A 25,644-nucleotide genomic window follows, 5' to 3' on the forward strand; every position below is an offset into this window, starting at 1 on the left:
GAGAGAGAGATAGAGAGAGAGACAGGGGGAGAGAGAGAGAGAGACACAAAGAGAGAGACACAGAGATAGAGAGACAGAGAGAGAGAGAGAGACAGAGAGAGACAGACCTGAAGCTTTCTTTCATGTGCGTGTGAAACTAGAAACAACAACTGTCTGCGACTACAGGTAGATTTTCAATCACTTTTATTATATTTAATTAGCACGCCACATGCTTTTACTTCTGCCAAGTGTGTTTTCTTACGTTTTCTTTGTAGTTATCGTTAAGCAATTTGGTTTCTTTTTTTCTTCTGTGGTTTCTTTTGTAGTATCTCATGCACTTTCCATACTAATTAAGCTCATAGCACTGAAGTAAAAGAAATCCTATTCCCAGTAGAAGGTGAGAGTTTAGAAGCTTGTACATTTAGGTTATGTTCACAGACTCTTTGTAAACAGAAACTATTTAGTTTTAATTCAGATGAATTGACCATCAGAATCAGTCAGTCCTCTCAGTGTCTAATAATGGCCTCAGATATCTTCTGTTGAGTGCTTTGTTAAATTCATTGTAATAAAGTGATGTTGTGTGGAAACAGCAAGAATAAACTTGACTTTTTATTGCAATCATAGTCACTGTGCAAGCTTCAGAAAATATCAAATCAACATCACAATTAATATTTACAAACACACACTTTTTATTAATATATATTTTTTATTTGTTACAGGGTAAAGAGAACATGCATTGCTCTCCTTTCATCCTCACATTGGTTTGTTTTTCTGATATTTTGGTGAATTTTATAACTTGGGGTAAGAATTTCTCACTATTTTATTTAATTATATATGGGTATGAATACATAGCTGGGTAGATTACTTTTTGTAATCCCTTACAAAAAAATTGTAATTCGCTACTGATTCCAAATTACATAAAAAATACTAACATAATCCATTATATTACACATTTCAGGTAATATAATCAGATTACTTTTAGATTACTTTTGACCACGATGAAACTTTTGATCTTGATTAAACTTGTTTATTATATTGATTTAAATAGAATAATCTTGTACCATATTGATAAAAAATGCAAAGAGTAAGAAAATATATTCCATTTGTTGTAATAACAACATAAAGTGCATTAAACATTATATTATGTCAAGTTTTTTTCCCAAATAGATATGTATATGTATATATGCACACTCTTAAAAAGGATGTGTTAAAAACAACAACACAACCAGTTTTTTTTTTTTTTTTTTGTGGTACTTTCAACTCAATGTGTTATTCCTGCTAATTTCTACACACTAATGTGTTATAGTTACACAATTTGTGTCAATTATGTACAACACAAATACAAATGTCGCAAGTTTTGAGGGAGCGTGCAATTGGCATGCTGACTGCAGGAATGTCCACCAGAGCTGTTGCCCGTGAATTGAATGTTAATTTCTCTACCATAAGCCGTCTCCAAAGGCGTTTCAGAGAATTTGGCAGTACATCCAACCAGCCTCACAACTGCAGACCACGTGTAACCACACCAGCCCAGGACCTCCACATCCAGCATCTTCACCTCCAAGATCGTCTGAGACCAGCCACCCAGACAGCTGCTGCAACAATCGGTTTGCATAACCAAAGAATTTCTGCACAAACTGTCAGAAACCGTCGCAGGGAAGCTCATCTGCATGCTCGTCGTCCTCATCGGGGTCTCGACCTGACTGCAGTTCGTCATCGTAACCGACTTGAGTGGGCAAATGCTCACATTTGATGGCGTCTGGCACTTTGGAGAGGTGTTCTCTTCACGGATGAATCCCGGTTTTCACTGTACAGGGCAGATGGCAGACAGCGTTTATGGCGTCGTGTGGGTGAGCGGTTTGCTGATGTCAACATTGTGGATCGAGTGGCCCATGGTGGCGGTGGGGTTATAGTATGGGCAGGTGTATGTTATGGACAATGAACACAGGTGCATTTTATTGATGGCACAGAGATACCGTGACAATATCCTGAGGCCCACTGTTGTGCCATTCATCCACAACCATCACCTCATGTTGTAGTACATCCCTATTTTGCAATGATCTGTACACAATTCCTGGAATCTGAAAACATCCCAGTTCTTGCATGGCCAGCATACTCACCGGACATGTCACCCATTGAGCATGTTTGGGATGCTCTGGATCGGCGTATACGACAGCGTGTTCCAGTTCCTGCCAACATCCAGCAACTTCGCACAGCCATTGAAGAGGAGTGGACCAACATTCCACAGGCCACAATCAACAACCTGATCAGATGTGTTGCACTGCGTGAGGCAAATGGTGGTCACACCAGATACTGACTGGTTTTCTGACCCCCCTCCTCAATACAGTAAAACTGCACATTTTAGAGTGGCCTTTTATTGTGGCCAGCCTAAGGCACACCTGTGCAATAATCATGCTGTCTAATCAGCATCTTGATATGTCACACCTGTGAGGTAGATGGAGAAGTGCTCACTAACACAGATTTAGACAGATTTGTGAACAATATTTGAGAGAAATAGGCCTTTTGTGTACACAGAAAAAGTCTTAGATCTTTGAGTTCAGCTCAAAAACAAAAGTGTTGCGTTTATAATTTTGTTCAGTGTATATATTTGCACTGCGTTTATTGTGATGTATTACATGTCGCCTATAAAAATGTGTCCAGGTGAACAGTATAGTCTGGAGTGTCTCAGTAATTATTTATCCAATATCACCTGCTCTCTGAACATCTCGGCTGAGTCTCTGAGCAATGAATCATCCTACTGGCTGCATTTCAGAACTTATGAGTGAGAATACTGCACTGAATCACAATCACACATCAGTCAAATCACAAACATACTACCAAACAGTCGCGTGCATGATTGTTTGTGGTAAAGGACTCTAAATGTGGTAACTGTTTTTTGTAGCGAAAACCATGACTGCACACTGAAGATGGGAGAACAGTCGTTACTGTGCGAGTTGGATTTATCACCGCATGTGATTTTCAGCGATGCGGACAGCTACAGGATCTCCCTCTATTCCGGTTACCATGGCAACAACAACTCCGTCGTACTAGATGCTGGTTTCATGCCTAGTCAACATAGTAAGAGCAAGTAGCTACATGCATTTCAGAGGCAAGTGAGACCACAGTTCTGCTCTCTGATGTTTGTGTGTGTGTGTTGTAGTTCGTCCGGTCCCTCCGTCTGACCTGTCGGTGCTCTGGGAGAAAGACAGGGCTCTTTTCCAGTGGCAGAGTGGATATGATGCTGACAGTTTCCTCGTATTACAGTACCAGCTCAGCATTTACAGTCAACACAAGGTGTGCGCTCCCTTTATAAGTATTGATGTTTAAATTTTGGGAGGACTATTTCAGTGTTTCTGATGTTAAAGTACATGATTCACCAGCACGTTATTATAAAGAAAAAAACTTTAGTAGGTATTTATAGTCTTTAGGGATCAAAATGTAATCGCTTTTTTTAACCCCTTTATCAAACCATTATTGAGGGCAAGTTGTGGCACTTAAACTAAAATGAAGGAATAAGTTATTACTGTAACAATTGAAACATAAACATTAAAATAAATACTATTTTTTAACTGACAAATGAGGTGTTTATTTAATTTGTTTTAAAATATAAATATAATAATAGTTAAAAAGTTGAGGCTGCTTTTTCCATACATCAAAAACCCAAAGTAAAACTAAGTGTAATAAAAAAAAGTGTGTGTGTGTGTGTGTGTGTATACATACATATATATATATATATATATAGGCCTATAGACATATACACAAACACACACACACACGTATATATATATATATATTAGGGCTAAAATAACTGTAATTTTGTGAAATATTATTGCAATTTAAAATAAAGTTTTCTGTTTTTATATACTTTAAAATATAATTTATTCCTGTGATGCAAAGCTGAATTTTCAGCATCATTACTCCAGTCTTCAGTGTTACATGATCCTTCAGAAATCATTCTAATATGCTGATTTATAATCAATATTTGAAACAGCTGTGCTGCTTAATATTTTATGGGACCTGTGACTTTTTTCAGGATCCTTTAATAAATAAAAAGTTAAAGAAATGTGTTTATTCAAAATAGAAATGTTGTGTTACAATATACACTACTATTAAAAAAATTGGAGTCAGTAAATCTTTTCTTTCTTTAAAAAAAAAAATTAATTAAGGTAACACTTTATTTTAAGGTGTCCTTGTTACACGTTACATGTACTTAATATTATAATAACAATAAATTATGCATGCAAGTAACCCTAACCATATAGTAAATAAATGTATTTAATATTACTCTGTACTTAAATGTATAATTACACTGTAACAAGGACACCTTCAAATAAAGTGTAACCTAAATTAATACTTTTATTCAGCAAGAATGTGTTAAATGTATAAAAAGTAAGTAGTAAAGACTTAAATTGTTAGAAAAGATTTCTATTTTGCATTAGTCCTGTTATTTTATCTTTTTATTCATCAAAGAATCAAAAAAGTATCAAAAAATATGAAGCAGCACAACAGTTTCAACACTGATAATAAATCAGTATATTATTATGATTTCTGAAGGATCATGTGACACTGAAGACTGGAGTAATGATGCTGAAAATACAGCACTGCTTCACAGAAATAAATTATATTTTATATTTGTTGTTCTTTTTTTCCATTTTTGGCTGAATTGTTTCTTTGAAATCAACGTGAAACCACTTTATTAAAATGTTCCTGGTCATGTGCACAATTCACAAATGCATGTTATTAACGCTCACGCTGATTTGTTTTTGGAGCATAATTTTTTTAGTCATAATTTTTATCACTTAAGTTTTGCTATATGTCTACATATATAGACACAACCACACAAGTTTGTTCCTCTTCTAAAATTACATATTAAAAATTAATAGACACATTTAAAACAGTTGCTTGTTGGCACCAATAGCCTCATAGTTAGTGCATCAACACACAGTGCAACTGTGCTCACGGAGACCCGAGTTTGATTCTCGCCTCGAATATCCTTTGCCGATCCCGCTCCCAGTGCTTTTCTGTCATCTCTCTACTTTCCTTTCTATAAAAAAAAAAACAGTTGCTTTGTGTCACAATACAGAAGTGAAACAGGATGTGAACATCATTTCACCTTACATGGCTTTAACAATGATGAGACTTTCTATTTACATCTCTTTCTCACAAGTGGTTGTTTTGGGAGTTGTATATAATACATGGTATGAGTAACACCCAGTTTCATGGTCAAGCTACACATGTTTAAGACCTGTTGAACTCATTTGTCACTCATTTCTGTGGTTCCTCTTTCAAAGTGCTCTTAAGTTACAGATGTTTGTGTTTTTAGCTGTATGAGGTAGAATCTGTTGACCAGAAGGTGTATGTGGACGAGTCTAGGTTTGAGCCGCACACAAATTACACAGTGCGGGTGAGATCGCAGCCAGATCAAGTGGATTACAAAGGCGTGTGGAGTCTGTGGGCCCCTGCGTTACACTGGAGATCAGGGGACATTCACAGTGAGTCAGTTCACAGGACACTCAAACAACTGCAAAGAAACTGTTAAAGGGATAGTTCACCCAAAAATGAAAATTCTGTCATTAATTACTCACCCTCATGTCGTTCCAAACCCATAACACCTTCATTCATCTTCGGAACACAAATTAAGATATTTTTGATGAAATCTGAGAGCTCTCTGACCCTCCATAGACAGCAAGGATATTACCACGATCAACGCACAGAAACATAGCAAGGGCATCGGTAAAATAGTCCATGTGACATCAGGAGTTAAGAAGCTACAAGAATACTTTTGTGCGCAAAGAAAACAATAATAACATAAGTTATTACCGTGAGTACCTCAGAACGTAATCAGCATTGTTTATGTTCAGGATAAAGTACGCACATGCTGAATATAAACAACGCTGGTTACGTTCTGAGGTACTCTCTGAAATGGCGGAAGACGGTAACTCTGGGAGAAGAACTGCTGAATAAATTATCTTATTGTTGTTTTCTTTGCACACAAACAGTATTCTCGATAAAATCACGGTTGATGTCACATGGACTATTTTACCGATGCCCTTGCTATGTTTCTGTGCGTTGATCGTGGTAATATCCTTGCTGTCTATGGAGGGTCAGAGAGCTCTCAGATTTCATCAAAAATATCTTGATTTGTGTTCCGAAGATGAATGAAGGTCTTGCGGGTTTGGAACGACATGAGGGTGAGTATTTTCGTTTTTGGATGAACTAACCATTTAATATTACATACTGTGATTAAGATTCATCCCCCGTTGTGTGTTTAAGAAGAGACTCCAGGAGGATCTTTCCATATTGCCTGGTATCTACTGCTATTGCCATTGCTGCTGGTCCTTCTGTCCTGTATCCCATACTCTAGGTTAGAAACGTCATCTGCAGCATCCTGAAATGTTCTGATTACTTTTGTCTGCAAATAAATGACAGGATATTTGTGTTGTAGATGGAGGAAGATTGATTATATACCATCACCAGCCCCTTTTTTCAGAGACTGGGATGTAGATGTTCAGGTAACGTCCAAAAAAACTACGAAAAAACTGAATCATTCATGTAGAGGATTCCTTAAAAGTGCTTATATATGAAGTGCGGTTTATGAGCGAGTCACTGAATCATTCGCTCAACCAATTTGTTTAAATACGCCGACTCATTCAAGAATGAAACAAATGAATCTCTTTATAAATGAATCACTGAATCGTTTAGGGGGAAAAAACACCACTATTGTTGTTTTGTATTGGCATTGTTCAGAACAATTTTTCTAAATTATAAGCAATAATATTAGTGATGCTTTACTAATTCAAATTAGATTGCAAATTAATTAATATATCTGTAAGTAATACACAAACTCTAGCAAGTTCTTATCACTTTTTTCCATTCATGAAGATACATAGAAAGTCTTTTAGATTTGTCTTAACCAATGGCATTGTTAACTAAAACTATAACTAATTGAAATAAAATAAATACTACAAATATTAGATGAAAAAGAACTGAAATTAAGTACTAAAATTCCTGAACAAAATTACTAAAACTTTCATTTAAAATTAAAACTGAAAAATTAAAAATAAAAGCTAATCCAAAACTTAATAAATACTATAATAGTTTATAAATAATGCTAAAATTATATGGCTTTTTATCATTGTCAAATGATTATAGGAAACCTTACAAATCAGATATGAGAAATATATCAAATATGGTTTTGCAGTCATATCAGATAAAAGATCTGAAACACGTTTCTGACTTTGCGTACCTATTTGAGAATTTGAAGACCACAGAATTAATTTAGAAAGCAATTCTATAATTGTATTCTTTAATGCAGGCACACAGGAGAAACAGGCATCTAAACGCAAGTCTTGGGTGGGAGTGGGCTTCCAGTAAAAGTTAATAAACAATGAATAGCATTTTCATTCTTGCACTGTTTGGCATGGCCTTTGATGGTTAGCTTAATGATGAATTCTAGTGTTAGAATTAAGAAGATCTAAAGATTTGCATGGGTGCAAACAGTTAAACTTGGTTCTGACCAAAACAAACTATCATCCTACTAATACATGACCGTTAATAGTCTGATTGTGTTTATATTTTCAGATCCGTTCAATGCTGTCAGGTTATATGAGAGATATAATGCAGGGAGAGGAGTCTCTCCAGATAGACATTCTGACAGAGAGCACAGACACGGCCCCTCAACCCACCAGTTTAGACTATGAGAATATGGGAGAGATCAACAAGCATGAGTCTCCCAGCATGCCGCAGTCTCCTGTGGGTTCAGAGGTCGACTCGGGCTGTTGGATTCGAGATTTTGTCACAACTGAGGGAGGAAGCATCAAATGCAGTGAGGACTACTGCACACTCTCCAATTCACACACTTATGCAGGCTAACATGAGCATGCAAGCTACTGTTCAAAAGTTTGGGGTCAATAAGATTTTTGTACATTTTAGATGTTTTTTTAAGAAGTAAACTAAAATTAAATTAATCAGAAGTGACATTACAGACATTTGTTAAAATATTTCAAACTACCTATTCAATAAAGAAGTCTGAAAACATATTAAGCAGCACAACTGTTTTCAGAAGTGATTATAGTAAGAAATGTTTCTAGAGCAGCATATCAGAACGACTTCTGAAGGATCATGTGGCATTGAAACTATGATGCTGAAAATTCAGCTTTGCATCACAGGAATAAATTATATTTTAAAATATATTAAATTAGAAAAGTTATTTTAATTTGGAATAATATCTCACAATATTAAACGCAGCCTTGGTGAGCATAAAAGTCTCAAAAACATTTAAAATCTTACCAACCCCCTTTTGAGCGGTAGTGTACATGTGGCACAAGTTTGGAAACGAGGTTAATTTGAACAATAAGTAATGTGTTTTCATTTTTACCTATTCTGTAATGTGCTAATATACTACATGTGCTTTTGCTCTTTGCACAAAAACATAAAAATAAATGTATCCACACATGCTTTATCTGCTATTTGCTTTAATGAGCAAATCATGCTAAATAGCTGAATCATAATACAGTTCATTTAACGCAATTTACATAAAGCAATCAAGTAAACAGTATATAATCAGATATTTGAAAAGACAAAATTGAAGCATTTTAAGGTGAAAAATAAACAAGTAAAAACTAAAAGTACAAACTTGAAAATTGTTATTTTATGTACTTTGCATATTTTTATTCAGTACTTTTTTTAATATTTTTATATTTAAAGCTGTTCTACCAAGCTGTCAGTTCAATGCTATAGTTTTTTTTGTAAATAAGAATGTTTAAATGATCATTAAAGCTATATAAATAAAAATGCATTTTTTAAATCTTTGATATATCAACTCAGTTAACATTCAGCATCGAGGATGACTTTCATCTTGAAGTGTAAATTTGTTTATATTCTTCAATCTTTGGTAGTGAATCGCACTGACTCTCTCACGAGAAGTGAATCAGTCTGTGATTGTCTGCTCATTACTGAGGCCACACATTCATGTGCACGCGCTCCATTAACTCAGGATCAAGCCTGAGTTGACACAGATAGTTGATGGTCAGCTTCATGGTACCAACAAAGCCGGATTGGACTGGTTTGGTTTTGTCAACTCAAAACTAATCGTGTAACCCTGAGTTTGTTCAGCCACCATCATGGTACAGGCCCCACGTCTGATCAGGATACACACAAACATAGTCTGCAGACGCGTTTTGTAGAAAGAGCTTTATTAAACATACATACACAATCAGTGTGAACACAGGACACATGTTCCCATCAAACAAACAAGAACCCATGTACAGCATGTTTAAGGGACTCTGGTTCTGCTGCTCACAGGAGCATTTATTCTGGACTTTATTCGACGAATCAGCATTAGACAATCCTAGACAGATCCAAGACCATGCGGCTGGTCAAATACAAACATGTTCAATGGAGAAGAAACTGGTCCTAGATCAGCATTCTGGGGGGAAACTTCACCATGAGGCACTATCCCACACACGTAGCGTAATAAACCAACCTAAACCAGAGCCACACGGGACACACACACACTCGCTCACTCACTCACTCAAGGGGAAACAAAACTTCACGAAGATAATAAAATGACGAGTGTATGCAAGCGCACGTAGACAGACACGCCAAATGAATAAAGAGCTAAAATCCCAACAGTCCGCTTTTGATCGACTGAAGTTGTGAATGTGATTTCGTACGAGGCGGTTTGAAATGCAACAAGGTCTGTGGATACTGAATCGGTGACTGCGTTCTAAAGGGAACGGAGAGCAAATGAACTTAAAAGGGAAGAGGATTGTGGAAGAGTGTGATGTTTTGTGGTGGAGGGGAAGGGGTCGGGGTCGATGACACAGATGTCATGTTTTTAAGTCCTTTTAGTCCCGATGAGAGGATAGCATGAGCATTTCACATATTCCCTCTTTCCATTCGTCCATCCCTCCGTCTCGCTTACGACGGGGAGAATTTTTTGGCCTGTGCACGAACCCTCTTCTCGTACTCCACTCTATTCTGACTGTGAACACAAACACACAGAGCGATCAATACAAGAAACATCTCACACTAGCTGTTATGAAACTAGTGAGCTGCCTACCTAGGGAGCATTTTAAGGCATCATAAGTGAAGGATGTTCCAAACACTTGGCAGCAGAATAATGTTTCATTATGAAGCTTAGACATCTCTACTCTTATCCCTTGTGTATACAGCAATCCTAGAATGCACTGCAATGGTATCTGTGCTAATACTGAATGAAGTATTGATAGAAAATAGTTCTATTAAAACAAGAATATCTAAGTTAATTTTTTCCACACAATGAAAACACAAAGCTTTGGTAAATCAAGTATGACATAAATCTAAATTATGAGATACAAAGTCATCATTATGAGATAAAAGTATAACCATAATTGTCTTCTCATAATTATTACTTAGCATCTCATCTCCAAAAGTCAATAATTGAAACATTTAAATTCAGTCGATTAGGAGTCATAATTATGAGATGCTAATCCAAAATTATGAAATAATCCTAACTGAGATTAAAAACTCAAAATTATGATTCAAATCAAAATTGAGTTGATTATGAGAAAGATTCATAATTGTGATAAAACTAAAAATTATATAAAAAGACAACATTATGAAATACTAATCTATAATTATGAGATAAAAACTAAAAATTATAAGACAAAAGAAGATTCATAATTGAGATAAAACTAAAAAATTATTACATAAAAAGTAGTGTCAAACGATTAATCGCAGCCAAAATAAAAGTTTGTTTACATAGTGTATACTGTGTATATTTATTATGTATATACAAATACAAACACATGCATGTACATATTTAACAAAAATATGTTGGGTTTATATATGAAATATATTTATATATAATATAAGAATATAAATATATATACACAAATATTTTCAAGATATATACATACATAATAAATATACACAGTATACACATTTATTATGTAAACAAAAACTTATTTTTGGATGTGATTAATTGCGATAAATCGTTTGACATCACTAACAAAAGGCCAAAATTGACACACTAATCTATAATTATGAGAGGAAAAAGTCAAAAGTAACAATCAAAATTATGATATAAAAAGTAAAGCCAAAATTGACAAACTCGTAATTAAGACAAAGTCAAAATACAAAATAGCATAATGACACAAGGTAATTATAAACAAGAGAAAAAAAAAAATCTCAATGACCTTATCGAATTAGATTTTTGACCTTGTTGCATAATTTTGACTTTTTAGTCTCATAATGACTCCTAAATTCTACTTTTTGTAATAACTGACATAATTAGAAATTATGAGAATAAATATTATGACACAATGTAAACAAAAAAAGCAGAAAAAAGCCACAATTATGATATTTAACCAACATACTATTTTTCATATTAACTCAAGAGGTGGAAATGGGTTTAACATTTTTTTTTTTAAATAGAATCCCAACATTTTTATGTGCGTCCTTGTGCTTACCATATTGTTTTCTTAGCAACACGTTAACCTGCACTTCCATATGTGTTTCCCATACGGCTGATATTGCGAGTGCTATTTCTGTGAGAAGCATTTCAAATTGACCACTTGTGAGGTTCTATTTTAAGAAGCTCACTAAAACTTGGAACTACGCAACACTTGTGTACTATAACTCTTATCATACCAGTATATAGTGTACGCCTCTGCCTGAGCCGGATCCTGTATGTTTGGTTCATTTAGCAGCTCCTGAATCCCTAACAGGATCTGAAGGAACAAAAAACAGCAAGATGAGCTTTTATAAAAGAGCACTGTAGAACACAAAGCACTAGAATAAAACAGACTTTCAATGGACCTGTTTAATGGTAATGGCAGGTCTCCAGTCTTTATCCTCCTCTAGGATGGAAAGACACACCGTTCCTGACGGATACACATTCGGATGGAACAGCGGAGGCTCAAATTTACCTTCGGAAAAAAAGCAAGCATTCGTGAGTTATGATCCAGGCAGCAAGGACTGGATATGTTTGTGCAAAACTCACATTTTGGGGGTGATGAGGGGTAGTCATCTTTAAACAGCATCCTTAACTTAAACAGACCTCCTTCCCATGGAGTCTAGAGAGAGATGGAGAGAGATCTCACATGATGCTACAGCGGATACGTCGAATTAAAGCTTAAACGAACAGTCTTACCCCCTTCTTTCCTGGAATAGCACATTCCCAGTTCATGAGATTCATGGTACCGTCAGGGTTTTTCGTCGGCACAGCAACAAAGCCCTGGGGACATTTGGTCGAGACAAAAGTACTAAGTGAGCGCCAGAGGATACAATGCACATGTGTTACAGGGTTCATAATAAAACAAAGGTTTATTTTGTAGCATATATACAGAAGTGAACAAGTGTGCATGGGATTAAACTGATTGTTGTGTGGATTGCAAGTCAATTTAATAAAAGAACATAAGGGTTACTTACGAATGGATGGTCTTTCCGCCATGCTTTGCGCTCTTGTGCAAGTCGACTCAGAGCAATGCCAGACATGACCACTGAACCTATGGAGAAATGCACATTTATCTGAGTATATGTTAAATAAATGAAGGAGAAAACAAGTGTAATATATTTAGAAACTAGAATATTTGTAGTTCTTAAGACATATTTACATGATGCAATATTTGTAGATAATTTATTGAATATTTATAGCACCCATCATATAAACCTGCCTGTGGCTGGGACATGAGAAAACTTCTAAAGATTTTTAAACAAAGTGATTTTTTTTTTTTTTTTTGCATGCCAAAGCAATTTTTAGCAGCCAGGCAAAACGAGTATTCAAAGTTTTTTTTATACCAGTAATAAAACTTCACACACATTTTGGTGAATATAAACCGATGTAAACTAAATCGTTAAAAATGAATAATTTTTTGTTTATGGTAGCTTCAGAATAAACTCTTTTGTAGGTTGTTCATTTTTGACCAGAAACACAAAAAATAATTATGTAAAATAATAATAGAGAAGTTGTTATAAAAGCCAGGCAGCATTTCTGGGAAAAAGAAAATGTACTTTATTTATCTGGTTATCATAATCAAGATTTTATGTCACTATGCAATTAACAAACTTAACTTACGATATAATAAAGGTTGTTAACTATAGATTGTCATAATATGAAGTTTACAAGCTTGATTATAGCGCAGGTTTCTCATAATAGCATCATAACAGAAGCTCGTGCTACACATGACATAAGGGCATTTTAATTCCACGTTATGACTCCATAATCAAGGAAGGTTTTGCCTTAATATTATGACATCCTAAAATGTCAATAAACATGGAGTCGAGCGGTTCATGAGCGCGCAGGACAAAGAAACTCGATTTCCTTTGACGCGAGCGCGCGTTCACACAGCAACCATGCCAAACAAAACCGATGCGAGCGTCTACCGGCCGCCAAAACACCAATAATACATCGACCGCACCGACAGAACCGCCTTACCTCGTGAGTCCCAGTGTTATTCGACTTCTGGGCCCGTTATTCGAATCGTGTTTGACTCGGAACCAAAGCTGTGAAGTTTCCCTCCCGAAAACACATTCGGTTCTGATCTGAAGCAGTCTAATCAGGACCCACGGAAAGACGCGCATATCGCCTGCAGGGAAATTCTGTGTCGGTCGAGATAACGCGAATGCTGTTCGTTCAACAGATAGAGTTGTTGTAATATTTTAGCTTTGACGTACAGGCGCCATATGTTTAGGAAAATGAGACGTTGTATTTTTACCCTGGTGGAAACATTTAGAGCAGGCATTCCTTTATACGGCTAACATTTAAAGTGACAGTACCAGAATAAATAAAAAAAATCTATCAGGGCAAATAAATATATTTAAAAAAATTATAAAATGCAGAATATATTATTTTAACCATATACCGTTTCAAAGAAACCGGCAGGTTTGCTAACCATAAATATAAATAAAACTTAATAAAAGCAGTTTTGTCCTGGATGTTGAAAAAGCCATGGAGAATATAAATAGAGCGCTTACAAAGAAAGTCAAATGACGTTTTCTGCTAATATTAAAGGGATAGTTCACTCTCAAATAAAAACTGTCATCATTTATTTACGCTCAATTTTCTGTCGGAATAGTGAAGTTTAAATCATGGAGGTTTTGTTTATAATGTTTCCCAGCTATACAAAATATACTTTACTTCATATTGACTTATATTATTTTTTTTCCGGACCAGCAACTGTTCGGTTACAACATTTCTATATATTTATTTTTGTAAACTGATTTTTTTATCACCACACGGTGGAGCTGTGAATATAGAATTGAGTGAGTTTGATTAATCTAGAATATATTAAATGAAATGAGATAAAACGAGTAATGCATGTAAATATATTGGTCTCATGAATTTCAAATAATTTAATATTTTGAATTAGCTTTTATTTTTATTTAATTTTAGTTTTAGTCATTTTTATTAGTTGGTAATATTTATATTTAGATTTATTTTATTTCCGTTTTAGTCATTTTAGCAGAAGTGGAAAGTAACGAATTACATTTACTCGCGTTACTGTGAGTAGCTTTTTTTGTACTTCTACTTTTTAAAGTCATTTTTAAAATCTGTAATTTTACTTTTACTTAAATATATTTAGTTTGAAGTTTAAAACACATTCATTACTTTTTTATATATAATTTCAAATGATTATTCAAAATGTTTTGTCTTATATATCAACACATTATTTCTGCATTTGTCACTGCAGGTTAAATGCATTCATATCCTGCATTAAACAGTGTGTAAATACATCTAAATAACACTTCAGATGAAGCTTCTGTGGTTCTTTTGCATTGCAAAGATTAATTTGGTTGATACTGATTTAATTTGCCTGGAAACAGCCCAAATGTCTCAGTCTAAATAACTGATTCCATCCATCCATCCATTATCTCCTGCTTATCCAGAATCGGGTCGCGGGGGCAACAGCCTAAGCAGGGAAACCCAGACTTCCATCTCTCCGACCGCTTCGTCCAGCTCTTCCAGGGGGATCCCAAGGCGTTCCCAGGCCAGCCGAGAGACAGTCTTCCCCGAGGTCTCTTCCCGGTGGGACATGCCCGGAACACCTCCCCAGGGAGGCGTCCAGGAGGCATCCTAGCCAGATGCCCGAGCCAATAACTGATTCCTTTAATTAAAAACAACTATTTTGAGATTAATAGGCCTATTCCAGGGGTGTCATACTCAGTTCCTGGAGGGCCGCAACCCTGCTCCAACACACATACAATGCAGTTTTCAAATAAGCCTAAATGATTAGATTAGCTGAATCAGATGTGTTTAATTAGGCTTATATCTAAACTGTGCAGGGCTGTCGTTTGACACCCTTGGCCTATCACAGTTTTGCCTCCCTCCCACTCTTAAAATGTAACTAATTTTTACTCTGAGTAAATTTTAGCTACTTGTTACTTTTACTCGAGTAGATGTTCAGACTGGTACTTTTACTTGTACTTGAGTAGAATATTTTCGTAGTCTTTCCATCATGTGCTTCAACACATTTCAGTTACTTGCTAAAGCAACATTGCGAATTCAAATTTTAAATTTTATGTTATTCCGATTAAAAAGGATTTGTAATATATAGCTTTTATTTATTTTTCCAAAATGGCTGTAAAAAGCACACAGACGTGACTATTTCTTTAAAATGCTTTATATTTGAAAAGTGTGTGGATGTGTGTCGCTACATTCAGCTACTTGAATTTTACAGTGACGTGATTTTGCAGTACAGGTTTAGATGTTAGCATTTTCAAAAGTCATACAAATGCATACGCTGCTACCTTATCGGATATATAATGTATACCAAAATGTGCAAGATCAGGACAAGCAAAGTGTCATTTAAATGCTTCCTATCCTGTCTCTCCTCTTGGCTGACAGACAGAAAAGCTCCTTCCCTTTACGGTCCAGCCAAGTATTTAGTAATAAGATACACTAACTAATTTCTTAACAGCAGTTCACTGATACGTCTGAAATAGTGCCTGGATAATAACAACAACAATAGCAGTTGTGCAAAAGCCATAATTTTCACATTAAAAGGTGTAAAAAAGTTTGGGCTCAGTAAGATTTTTTTTCAAGAAACTATTTTTATTTAGCAAGGACACATTAAATTGATCAAAAGCAACAGTAAAGACAATGTTATAAAAGATTTATCTCTCAATTAAATGCTGTTTTAAACATTCTATTTATCAAACTGAGCAAATTAGAATATTTAAATAAATGTAGACTATACAAAAATATTAAAAAAATCTTACCAAGCCCAGAGTTTTGAATGGTAGTGTTGCTAAAATCTCAACACTAAGAAATATTTCTTGCGTTCAAATTTGTTAGGTGCTATTGCCAAATTTGCACTGATTTTCAAAATCACTTTTATTGCGTATATAAATCATAGGACAGTAGGGTCCAAAAGCTTGAGACCACAAAAAAAGGGAATTATAATTTTTTTTTATTTAAACCGTTACAAAAAGAGTTAAAATAATTTTCTCAGTGTTAAATAAAGACATGATATTTTATATTATCTACTATATCTGTGTCTAATCAAATGACATTGATCATGTGACTCTTTGTACAGACGCTCAGGAGTACATGACCATCAGGTTTTGTTCATGTTATTGATTAAAGCAAAAAGGAGACAAACCAAATACTGAGAGATTTGTAAAGAAAAGCATTTGTTTTAAACGCCAAATTGAAGTATATTCTCCCTTTTGGACCCCACTGTATATCCATGATTGTCCACTGTATTGATTGTGGTAAGAGCTGGGCAGTGATTCAGAGTGACCTGTCCATTTCCTTTGGTTCCCTGAGATTGACATTGGTCCAGCTCTCCAGATCCTGTCTCTGAATCCATGGAGATCAAAACAAACCCATCCCAGATAAACAGGCAGCATAAAGCCTGGATTGCAGTGGACATGCTCTTCACGTGCTGCTTGCGTGCATCAGGTGTCCAGTGCTCTCGAGGCGTGAAGAGAACAAGCTGATGTGAGCTGATGTGTCTCAAACCGTGGGAGCTCTAGATGATCATATTCTAGAACCGCGTTCCTGTAGAATCTGAGGGAAAACAGCAGAGGATTTACATAATACAACAAAAGAGTACTAATCTGCACTAATCTACTGTCACCAATACCCTAAAACACCACAGCCATGTTTGGAAGAACACAGTATTCATACGATTGCTGCAGAATTATAGTATGTACACTACAGTTCAAAAGCATGGGGTCTGTAAGATTTTGAAAAGTCTCTTCTGCTCACCAAAGCTGCATTTATTTGAAATATACTTACATATACTGTGAAATATAGTACATAGTATTTTAAAATGACTGTTTTCTATTTGAATATGTTGTAAAATGTAATTTATTCCTCAAAGCTGAATTTTCAGCATCCTTACTCCGGTGTCACATGATCCTTCAGGAATCATTCTAATAGGCTGATTTGCTCAAGAAACATTTCTGATTTTTGTCAATGTTGAAAACAGTTTTTCTGCTTCATATTATTATGGAAACCGTGATACATTGTTTTTTTCTTTGATAAATGGAAACTTCAAAAGAACAGCATTTATTGGAAATATAATTTTTTTGTAACATTATGAATGTCACTTTTGATCAATTTAACATGACGTTTTAAAAGGCAAATTAAAAGTATTAATTACTTTTTTTTTTTTTTTTTAACACATGCCGCTTACCTTGGCTTTCTCACTGGGTTGAGTGTTGCTGCTGTGTGATTGGTTGTGCAGTTCCTTAGAAACAACACACAAGAACTCCGCCTGATCTTCGTTACCATAGTTATAGGAGGATCCGATATTGACCAACTACACAAAACATGAATAAGAGAGAAAATGGAGAGGAACAGACAGATCTTAGCAACTGTTCTCAGTGAGTGACTATAGATGGTTAAAGGAATAGTTCATCCAAAAATTAAAATTTACTGAATGCTTACTCGCCCTCAATCCATCCAAGATGTAGATGAGTTTGTTTCCTCATCAGAACAGATTTGGAGAAATGTATCATTCCATCACTTGCTCACCATTGGATCCTCTGCAGTGAATGGGTGCCGTCAGAATAAGAGTCCAAACAGCTAATAAAAACATCACAATAATCCACACCACTCCAGTCCATCAGTTAACATCTTGTGAAACGAAAAGTTTGCAATGTTTGTCTGAAACAAATCTGTCATTAAGTTTAGACAGTTGCTTCCAAATATGAATCCTCTATACATAATATTGCTTTCACCAGTGAAAATTTAATCTCGTCTGAACCAGGAGAGGAATATGCAAACACTGTTTACAACGGAAAACAGTCTAAACAATATGTGGGTGGATTTTGATGTGAGAGAATAACAGGGGATGATGGCCTTTTTCACTGGAGGAAGCGTTTATATGCATTATGGACTACTTTTTTGTCCAGAAAAAGTTCAAGTCAAAGTTTAAAGTTAAAAGCGTCTTAATGATGAATTTGTTTCTTACAAACATGCAGCTTTCTGCTTCACATTATTTTATGTGCTGGAGTGGTGTGGATTACTTGTGGATTATTGTGATGTTTTTATCAGCTGTTTGGACTCTCATTCTGACGGCACCCATTCACTGCAGAGCATCCATTGGTGAGCAAGTGATGTAATGTTAAATTTCTACAAATCTGTTCTGATGAAGAAACTCATCTACATCTTGGATGACCAGTGTACACATTCAGTATATTTTCATTTTTGGGTGAACTATTCCTTTAAAGCGACAGTCCACCTTAAAATGCTGATGATTCTGTGTCACTGGAAACATTTCCCCGGCCTAAACACTCATTGGAGTTTGCTTATATTCAAATGCAGGTTTGACTTCAGTGACAACTGGTCATGGAAACATTTGGCATATTTTAAATATTAACAAGAACGTGATTGCAGAGCTATTTGTGATTCTAATTTAGCAGCGATTTCACACTTTTTTTCTCATTTTGGAGTTTGACTGCATTGGTTCCCATTCACTTTCATTGCACAGGAACAATTGTGCAAAATATCTTAATAATGAAGTACATAATAAAGGGTTTTGAAATGGTCATTTTAGGTGAACAATCCCTTTAACAAAAATACAACACGGTGCACTTAAATTGTCAACATGCTCGGGAATGCATTTGAATGCAAAGACTCAGCCCTTGTTAAAAACACGAGAACACAATTATAAACATGCAGAACATGTGTGAATCACCAACATCCACGCAGGCGACAGCATTCACTGTGACCATTGCAATGAAAATCCAACTTGAGACTGCATGCAGTGGTTAGTGGGAGGACGGGGGATCGTTGGACACACCTCTCCATTGTGGGCGGGGTGAGTTTGGCTTGACTCCTCCCCCTTCACCTCTCGAGACACAATCAGGAAAAACTCTGACTTCTGGGCCCGCCCATAACATACACTGACAAGCTGCAACAACCAATCAGAGCGTAAGGCAGGGCCTGCATCACACACCGCAGGTCAGCTGAACCGGCGGGGGCGATTCTGATTGTTGTGGAGCTGGAATGATCAGATGATCTAAAGCCGGGTTCGATTTACCTGCTCAAACTTCCATCCGTCTGACATAGTCGAGACCATCTGAGTAAGTTCTTCCTCTTGACACTGCAACACTCTGTAAACATGCTTGACCGGCGTCTGAAAGCAGAGATGAGGATGGTGAAATATGTAAAACATCTGCCTTTCATTTAAACGCTACATATAAAGAATAGGTCATTATATTTCATTTATATGCATGCATGAAGGCACATGTGGATTTGCATTCTGCCTGTTTATGCCTGAATGAAACTTTATTTCCACAGACGTAGTTCATCACATTAACTATAGATAAGTTTAACGGACTTTTGATAACTACAAAGTGTCACAATCATTTTCATCTTCATTTTAAACAATACATCTAGATAGATATATATATAGATAAATGCTTGTGCTAGCTCTTTTTAATATAATGTTATATGTTTATGCATATAACATTCATATATAAGTCCATTATACATTTTTCAGTGTCTTAAGGTTTTAAATATTATCCAAGACCTCTGTATACTGAATATTTTGAGTTAAATGTCATTTTATTTGTAATGTAGTTTAGTTAGGATAAATGATTGCTATTGCAAATTACTGCAAGTAGTTTTATTGCTTTAAAAATAAGGGACATATTTTGCTCCATGAAGTAAAAGTATAATGTGCAATGTTAGCCAAAGTTTCTAGCAGCAAAAACTATCAGAATTCAGTCACAAAACAGTCACTTTCTGAACCTTGAATAAATCTTTTGGCATCAATGCATTATTGTGCCAGTGATTTTCTGGTTATGATGAATCACCTGGGTTTTAATCGTTAACTAAAACCATTCAAAATATTTTTGTTCACTGAAATAAAATTAAATAAAAAATATTAGATGGAGAAAATATTAGATGAAAATTTAGAAATGTTGGAAATGAGCTGAAATTAGTTTAAGTTGAAGCACTAAAATTGATAAATGGAAATAAAAATTAAAACTGAACTTTAAAAATTTAAAATAAATAATAGCAATATTCATACAAAAAAAAGAAAAAGTCAAAAGCACATCAAATCACTGAAAATTAAAATATGAAACTGAACTAAGGCATTAATAAAAACTGTAAGTATAAATATAATACAAAAAATAACACTGTGAATCGAAAAAAATTTAAAGTCTGCTTTGACAAAAGGATCTAAAAATAAATGTTAAAGGATTTCAGTGTAAGTGTCAGTGAACTGTGTGTTCCTGCTTCCTTACGTGTGTCGTCTTGGCTTCTCTTTCACTGATCTTTTCTTTGATGAGTTTTATTAATGATGTGATGTTGTAAAACTCGGCCTCTTCGAGAGCTCCTGAGACACACACACACACACACACACACACAAACAGAATGAAAGCTACACAGCAGCGATCACAGTCTCAGTCGAGTCAGTTTGACTGTGGATGTGTGCCGTACCCTCCTCCGTCAGGTTCTTGTTGAGGACCAGCTTCCCATGTCTCAGGTAATTCAGCACAGGCCCGAAATACATGGGATCCCTGTCAATCAAATACGCCCCGGACTCATCCTACAGTAGAAATCAACAGACAGAGAAAGAAAATGTTTTATATATATACATATTATATAAGGGCCATTCTACAGAATTGGCCCAAACCGCTGTCCCACAATCCAAAAACATTCAAAAAGCATTTAAGTATTTAAATATTAGATATTTACTAAGATCCTTATATTATCTTTTGAAACCCACAATAATATTTTAAATATTAATAAGCTTAATATATATAAAATCATCATTTATTAGGTACTTTCAATTGGGAGGTGGGTGTCCTGAACCCTAATCCATAAATTTAAACTTATGAAAATGATATTTAAATAATTTTTGTATTTTTTTCCCCATTGTTCGTTTTAAAAGCATCTTTTTGATTCTTTTAAAAAGTGAAGTTCAAAAAAAAAAAAAATTTTTTTTGTCCTGCATTTTTCATGTCTCTACAGTGTGTTTTAGTCCATTGGCCGAGACTGATTTTTACTACACCCCTACAATTATGAAATATTCCTGTTTCTCCCTCTCTCGTAGCTACAAGGTGTCAATAGATAGGTCTCTTCATTTTGAGGTAAATTGTTTTCAAAGTCTGAAAATCTATGTGTAACTTTAAGGAACGTCACTACCGAACACCTTTTTCTGTAATTAATCACACCTTTTGGGAGTTATTCCCAAACATTTAGTTTTTATATCTGCTCAGAACTGTGCTAGCCAACCATGTGCTGATTAGCATCTTTGTGCTACGTTCAAAAGTCTCTAAAATTGTCACTACCAAAGCAATCACTACTGAAACATTTGGTAGAGTCTCGGTAGTGACATCTTTGTTTGTTTGTTTTTTTGGGGGGGGGGGTTGTTATCCCATTAAATTGGCACTACGGAAACATGTCATCATTGTTTCGGTAGTGACTAAAGGGAACACATAATCCTCATATTTGGCGGAAAATAAAATTTTAGTACAGTTATGCAATTTTTTTGTATTTTAGTATGTTTTAGTAGTGTTTTTGTATGAGAGTTCAAATTCTGTGATCGCTACCAAAACATTACTGTCACTACCAAAAATATGCAGTCTCTACCGAAACATGTTTGGTCAAAAATAAAGTATACTAAATTATTGTTATGATAGCTTTTGGTTTAATGTATATTCAAAATAACGAATCCTTAACTTTGATATGGGTATGATCAACTTTTTGCATTTTACAAAGAAAAATTTTATTCTGAATACAATAAATCTTAAAAAATTACACTTGAAATATTGTTAAAAATTATTTTTTTATTGATTTACCTCTGAATTTTTCTTAATAAAATAGCTAAATATATATTTACAAAGTAGATGTAAGCAAAATCTTAATAGGTCAATACAACCCTTCTAATTAAATTATTACGACTGTGTTTCGGTAGTGACACATTTGGCGAGAGGACAAATACTCCAAAACTTTCTGAAAATACAATATGAGAATTAACTGCACAATTAGAACCTTGGATATCATACAATTTTCACACACACAAATTTTTGGGGAAAAAGATACATTTTTTTCAATTCTGTAGAATGGCCTACATAAATGAAAATCAAATTCTCACTATTATTCCAAAAACAGCGTTTTTTTAATTCAGCATAGCGTGCGAGTGAAGAGAAGCATTAGAGGAAAGTGAGTTTAAACATTAATGCGTTGTGCGCGTGTATGTGCGCTTGTGGGACTCGGCATCTCTGTCTGTAATGGCACGCAGGCCAGTCATAAAAAATAAACGCACGGGCCTTCAACCAGGACGATTCAAACCGAACCTGGAACAGTGTGTGAGTCTGAAATCACCCTTTTATCAAATCTGGGGCACAAACAGTGTGGAGTGATTTCCCAGAGCCTTAGAGACTCCTGCTCTTTACAGGGTTAAAGCCCCTAGAGAGCAGGATTATTCTGGATTAGGGTTATTTTGAGATTACCGCCTGAGATTTGAGAGATGAGAGGAGGTGAGACAGCCAGAGCTGCACGAGCCCGAAACAATGCGACATGCGCTGTGCAAATGACAATGATTTTTATTTTTGCACAAATGTGCACTTTAAATAATCATTATATGACAAGGTTTAAAGAGGAAATGCGGAAGGTTTGTCGTCTTCCAAACAAAATAACAAAAATAATTACTGTTTCAAACAAGTTTCCCAAAACACTGCCCCGTCCCCATCTGGCATTGGTTGAACTAACATGTGGCCCCGCCCCCAAACCAACGCCATTGGTGGAGACAATAATCTGGGCCGGTCGGTACATATTTTTACTTTTACAAAATAATCAATATACAAATATTTAACTTAACTGGATATTATCGAGATAATTACTAAGATAAAGTTTAAAATATATATATATATTATTAGGCAGTAAGATTTCATAGAGTGCACATGAGTACATCAGTTTTAATTAATTATACCTTTTAAAATACATTTTTTGATGTATTTGATCAGTTTTCTGATTTAAAATGGTTTTTAAACCTGGTCATAACATTAAAAAAAAAAAAAACACTTTGAATAGCATTTAAGCTTTAATGTAAATTCAAATAATAGGCAGCAATATTTAATAATCATGTATACTACAGAAAATTATTAAATTTTTATATTACAAAATATGTATTTCATGCCTTCAACATGTCACAATAATGCTGTTTCCTACTCAGTTTTCAATTTTATCAATTTTACAAATATTTTTTAAATAAAATGTTTGATATATTTGATCAATTTTCATATTGATAAAGTATAATGAATTTACAGCCATAAATTGTCACTTGATTTTCAGGCTGATTCATATTGAAGTTTGCCATATTAAATAATACTAATACTTCTACTACCATTTTTTACTTAAAACCAATTAATTTAACTGGGACCACATTTAAAAAAACTATTTCAGTTTTTCTACTTGAAAATTTCACAATTAATTTAGTGTATTAATTGGTGATTTATTGGGAAATTTCTGAGTGAAAATTGTTTTACACCAAATTTTCCTCAGTGCACATAATGCACTTTTTTATGTCGTTTAGCTATTTATTTTAAGTGCATTTTTTGGCAGTGATCTTTGCCTGATCCGACCCATGGAGCGTAACCTTCCACCCTGATCTCTGACACAGCTCAGGTGTCATAAGCAGGATTGTGTCCAGATTACAAGGCAAAACTAGGGCAGATGTGCTGATGATGTCATTGCACGGCCACCCCAGGATGCCACAATCCAGCCGCACGTCTTCCCAGCCATGAACACTCAGAGAGGAACAGAAGAGACCTTGTTCTGGGACTAATGGGAGAGGAGGGGTGGAGCGGACGGTAAAAGTGTGCTTGTTCTTGTGCATCCGACAGGACAACAACTATAGACAAAAACAGCCATCTGGACAAGCCCCAAACTACCATAGAAACAATACAAATAACTCTATACAACAATATAAGCCATTATGAACTTATGATGTTCAATAACAGCCAGACACAGCTTCATACTCATGACCCATTTTAAAGAAACTCCTCAAAATAGAGAAGAAAGAGATCTTTTGTCTTGTGAATAATTTAAAAAAAAAAAATGTTTAGTATTTAAAGCTTTCAGCTTTGGTTTTGTTTACATTACAGATTCTTTAGAAATTACGATCTGTAGATGCACTTTATATTAATGTTCATATTTTATATTAATAGGTAAATAAAATTACATAATATATTCAGAATCACGTTGCCTAAATGTCAATTTAATCTTAAAATGAATTTTTTTACAGAGGCTGTATTTGAGTCTGGCTTCACAGACTTCTGCACTCTCTAACCTACTTTTGCCAGCTATTCTTTATAAATTACTTATACATCAACTAAATAAATAACATATGTTATCCACCACAGTAGAGCTAGCGAAATGGTCTCTAAATTAAATAAATCAAACTGTAGTTACCTTATCAGAATCGAGGTCTGGCTCCGTTTGGCACAGCCGGGACAGGAACGATTTGGGATCCCGGCAGAGAGTCTGTCTGGTGGTCAGAAAATACGTGCCACCGACGTTCAAACTGACCCACTTGGAGGATCTGTGGTTGAAGGTCTGTACAGTAGCCGGTCGCCGGCAGTCGTAGCCGCTGATCTCGCCGTGAGTCTCGGCCATCCTGCGCTCGGTGTTCCGCTGAAATGCACCGGTGTCCGCGCGCCTCTCCAGTGACCGACAGACGGCGCAGAGAAACACCCCTCACTTGTTTTTAGGCTCAATACGGGCTGCGTTGTTATTTGCGACCCACTGTAGCGTTCTGCGAATTAATTTCTAGGGATTCGAAAAAGAATCATTCTTTTGAATCGATACTTTTTAAATGATTCGACCGAAGCGCTTTTCACAATCACTCTTCTGTAACAAAAAAGCATTACAATTATTAGACGGGAACATATAATTAATAATAATGAAAATAACCAATTTAATTATACACATTCTTCAAATAAGGTTATTTTATAATATTAAAAAATATCAAACGCTATGTTATTAATAATAACATTTCTGTCAGCAGTAACGTTAGTACAATAAACCAACAATTAAAGCAATTTATGAAATCGAATAGTGAAAAAAATAGCACAAAATGTACGTTGAATAACTCGCGAAGAATTCTTAACTCGTTTGTGAATTGGTTGAAACGAATCGTCCGAATGAACCGATTCGACAAAGATTCGGATTTATCATTACAACAGATTTCAAAAAGAAATCTGGATTTGAACCCG

The 25,644-nt window shown here is 35.2% G+C and overlaps 3 protein-coding genes across 7 annotated transcripts; 1 reads left to right on the forward strand and 2 right to left on the reverse strand.

Annotated features, from left to right (window-relative positions):
- The first annotated feature begins 51 nt into the window (after positions 1–51).
- Positions 52–8,779, forward strand: LOC306863341 (interleukin-4 receptor subunit alpha-like). 2 transcript variants are annotated; one of them, XM_079406612.1, is made up of 9 exons: positions 52–165; positions 699–780; positions 2,638–2,758; positions 2,879–3,054; positions 3,137–3,270; positions 5,300–5,468; positions 6,250–6,340; positions 6,422–6,488; positions 7,558–8,779. In XM_079406612.1, the coding sequence occupies exons 2-9, from the start codon at positions 711–713 to the stop codon at positions 7,846–7,848; spliced, it is 1,119 nt and encodes a 372-aa protein (XP_079262738.1). In that variant the 5' UTR covers positions 52–165; positions 699–710; the 3' UTR covers positions 7,849–8,779. The 2 variants fall into 2 exon arrangements, with proteins under 2 accessions (XP_079262738.1, XP_079262739.1); XM_079406613.1 differs by lacking the exon at positions 2,638–2,758 and having other exon boundaries at positions 77–165.
- LOC306863351 (SUMO-conjugating enzyme UBC9-B-like) lies at positions 8,664–13,682 on the reverse strand. The gene is made up of 7 exons (XM_079406628.1): positions 13,397–13,682; positions 12,391–12,467; positions 12,113–12,196; positions 11,963–12,035; positions 11,779–11,888; positions 11,611–11,690; positions 8,664–9,961 (listed from the first exon to the last, which is right to left on the reverse strand). Exons 2-7 carry the CDS (start codon positions 12,454–12,456, stop codon positions 9,898–9,900), a joined length of 477 nt encoding a protein of 158 aa, XP_079262754.1. The 5' UTR covers positions 12,457–12,467; positions 13,397–13,682; the 3' UTR covers positions 8,664–9,897.
- Positions 13,397–25,232, reverse strand: LOC306863346 (BTB/POZ domain-containing protein KCTD5-like). Of its 4 annotated transcripts, XR_013783677.1 has the most exons (8): positions 24,842–25,112; positions 20,864–20,972; positions 20,668–20,759; positions 19,455–19,550; positions 19,215–19,325; positions 17,604–17,729; positions 16,704–16,972; positions 13,397–15,065 (listed from the first exon to the last, which is right to left on the reverse strand). XR_013783677.1 is itself a non-coding variant. In XM_079406618.1 (7 exons), exons 1-7 carry the CDS (start codon positions 25,043–25,045, stop codon positions 16,943–16,945), a joined length of 768 nt encoding a protein of 255 aa, XP_079262744.1. In that variant the 5' UTR covers positions 25,046–25,105; the 3' UTR covers positions 15,573–16,942. The 4 variants fall into 4 exon arrangements, 2 of the variants coding, with proteins under 2 accessions (XP_079262744.1, XP_079262745.1); XR_013783676.1 differs by lacking the exon at positions 19,215–19,325 and having other exon boundaries at positions 24,842–25,232; XM_079406618.1 differs by lacking the exon at positions 13,397–15,065 and having other exon boundaries at positions 15,573–16,972; positions 24,842–25,105.
- Positions 25,233–25,644: the final 412 nt, after the last annotated feature.

Source organism: Barbus barbus, assembly GCF_936440315.1.
Source record: "Barbus barbus genome assembly, chromosome: 44".
NCBI lineage: Eukaryota > Metazoa > Chordata > Actinopteri > Cypriniformes > Cyprinidae > Barbus > Barbus barbus.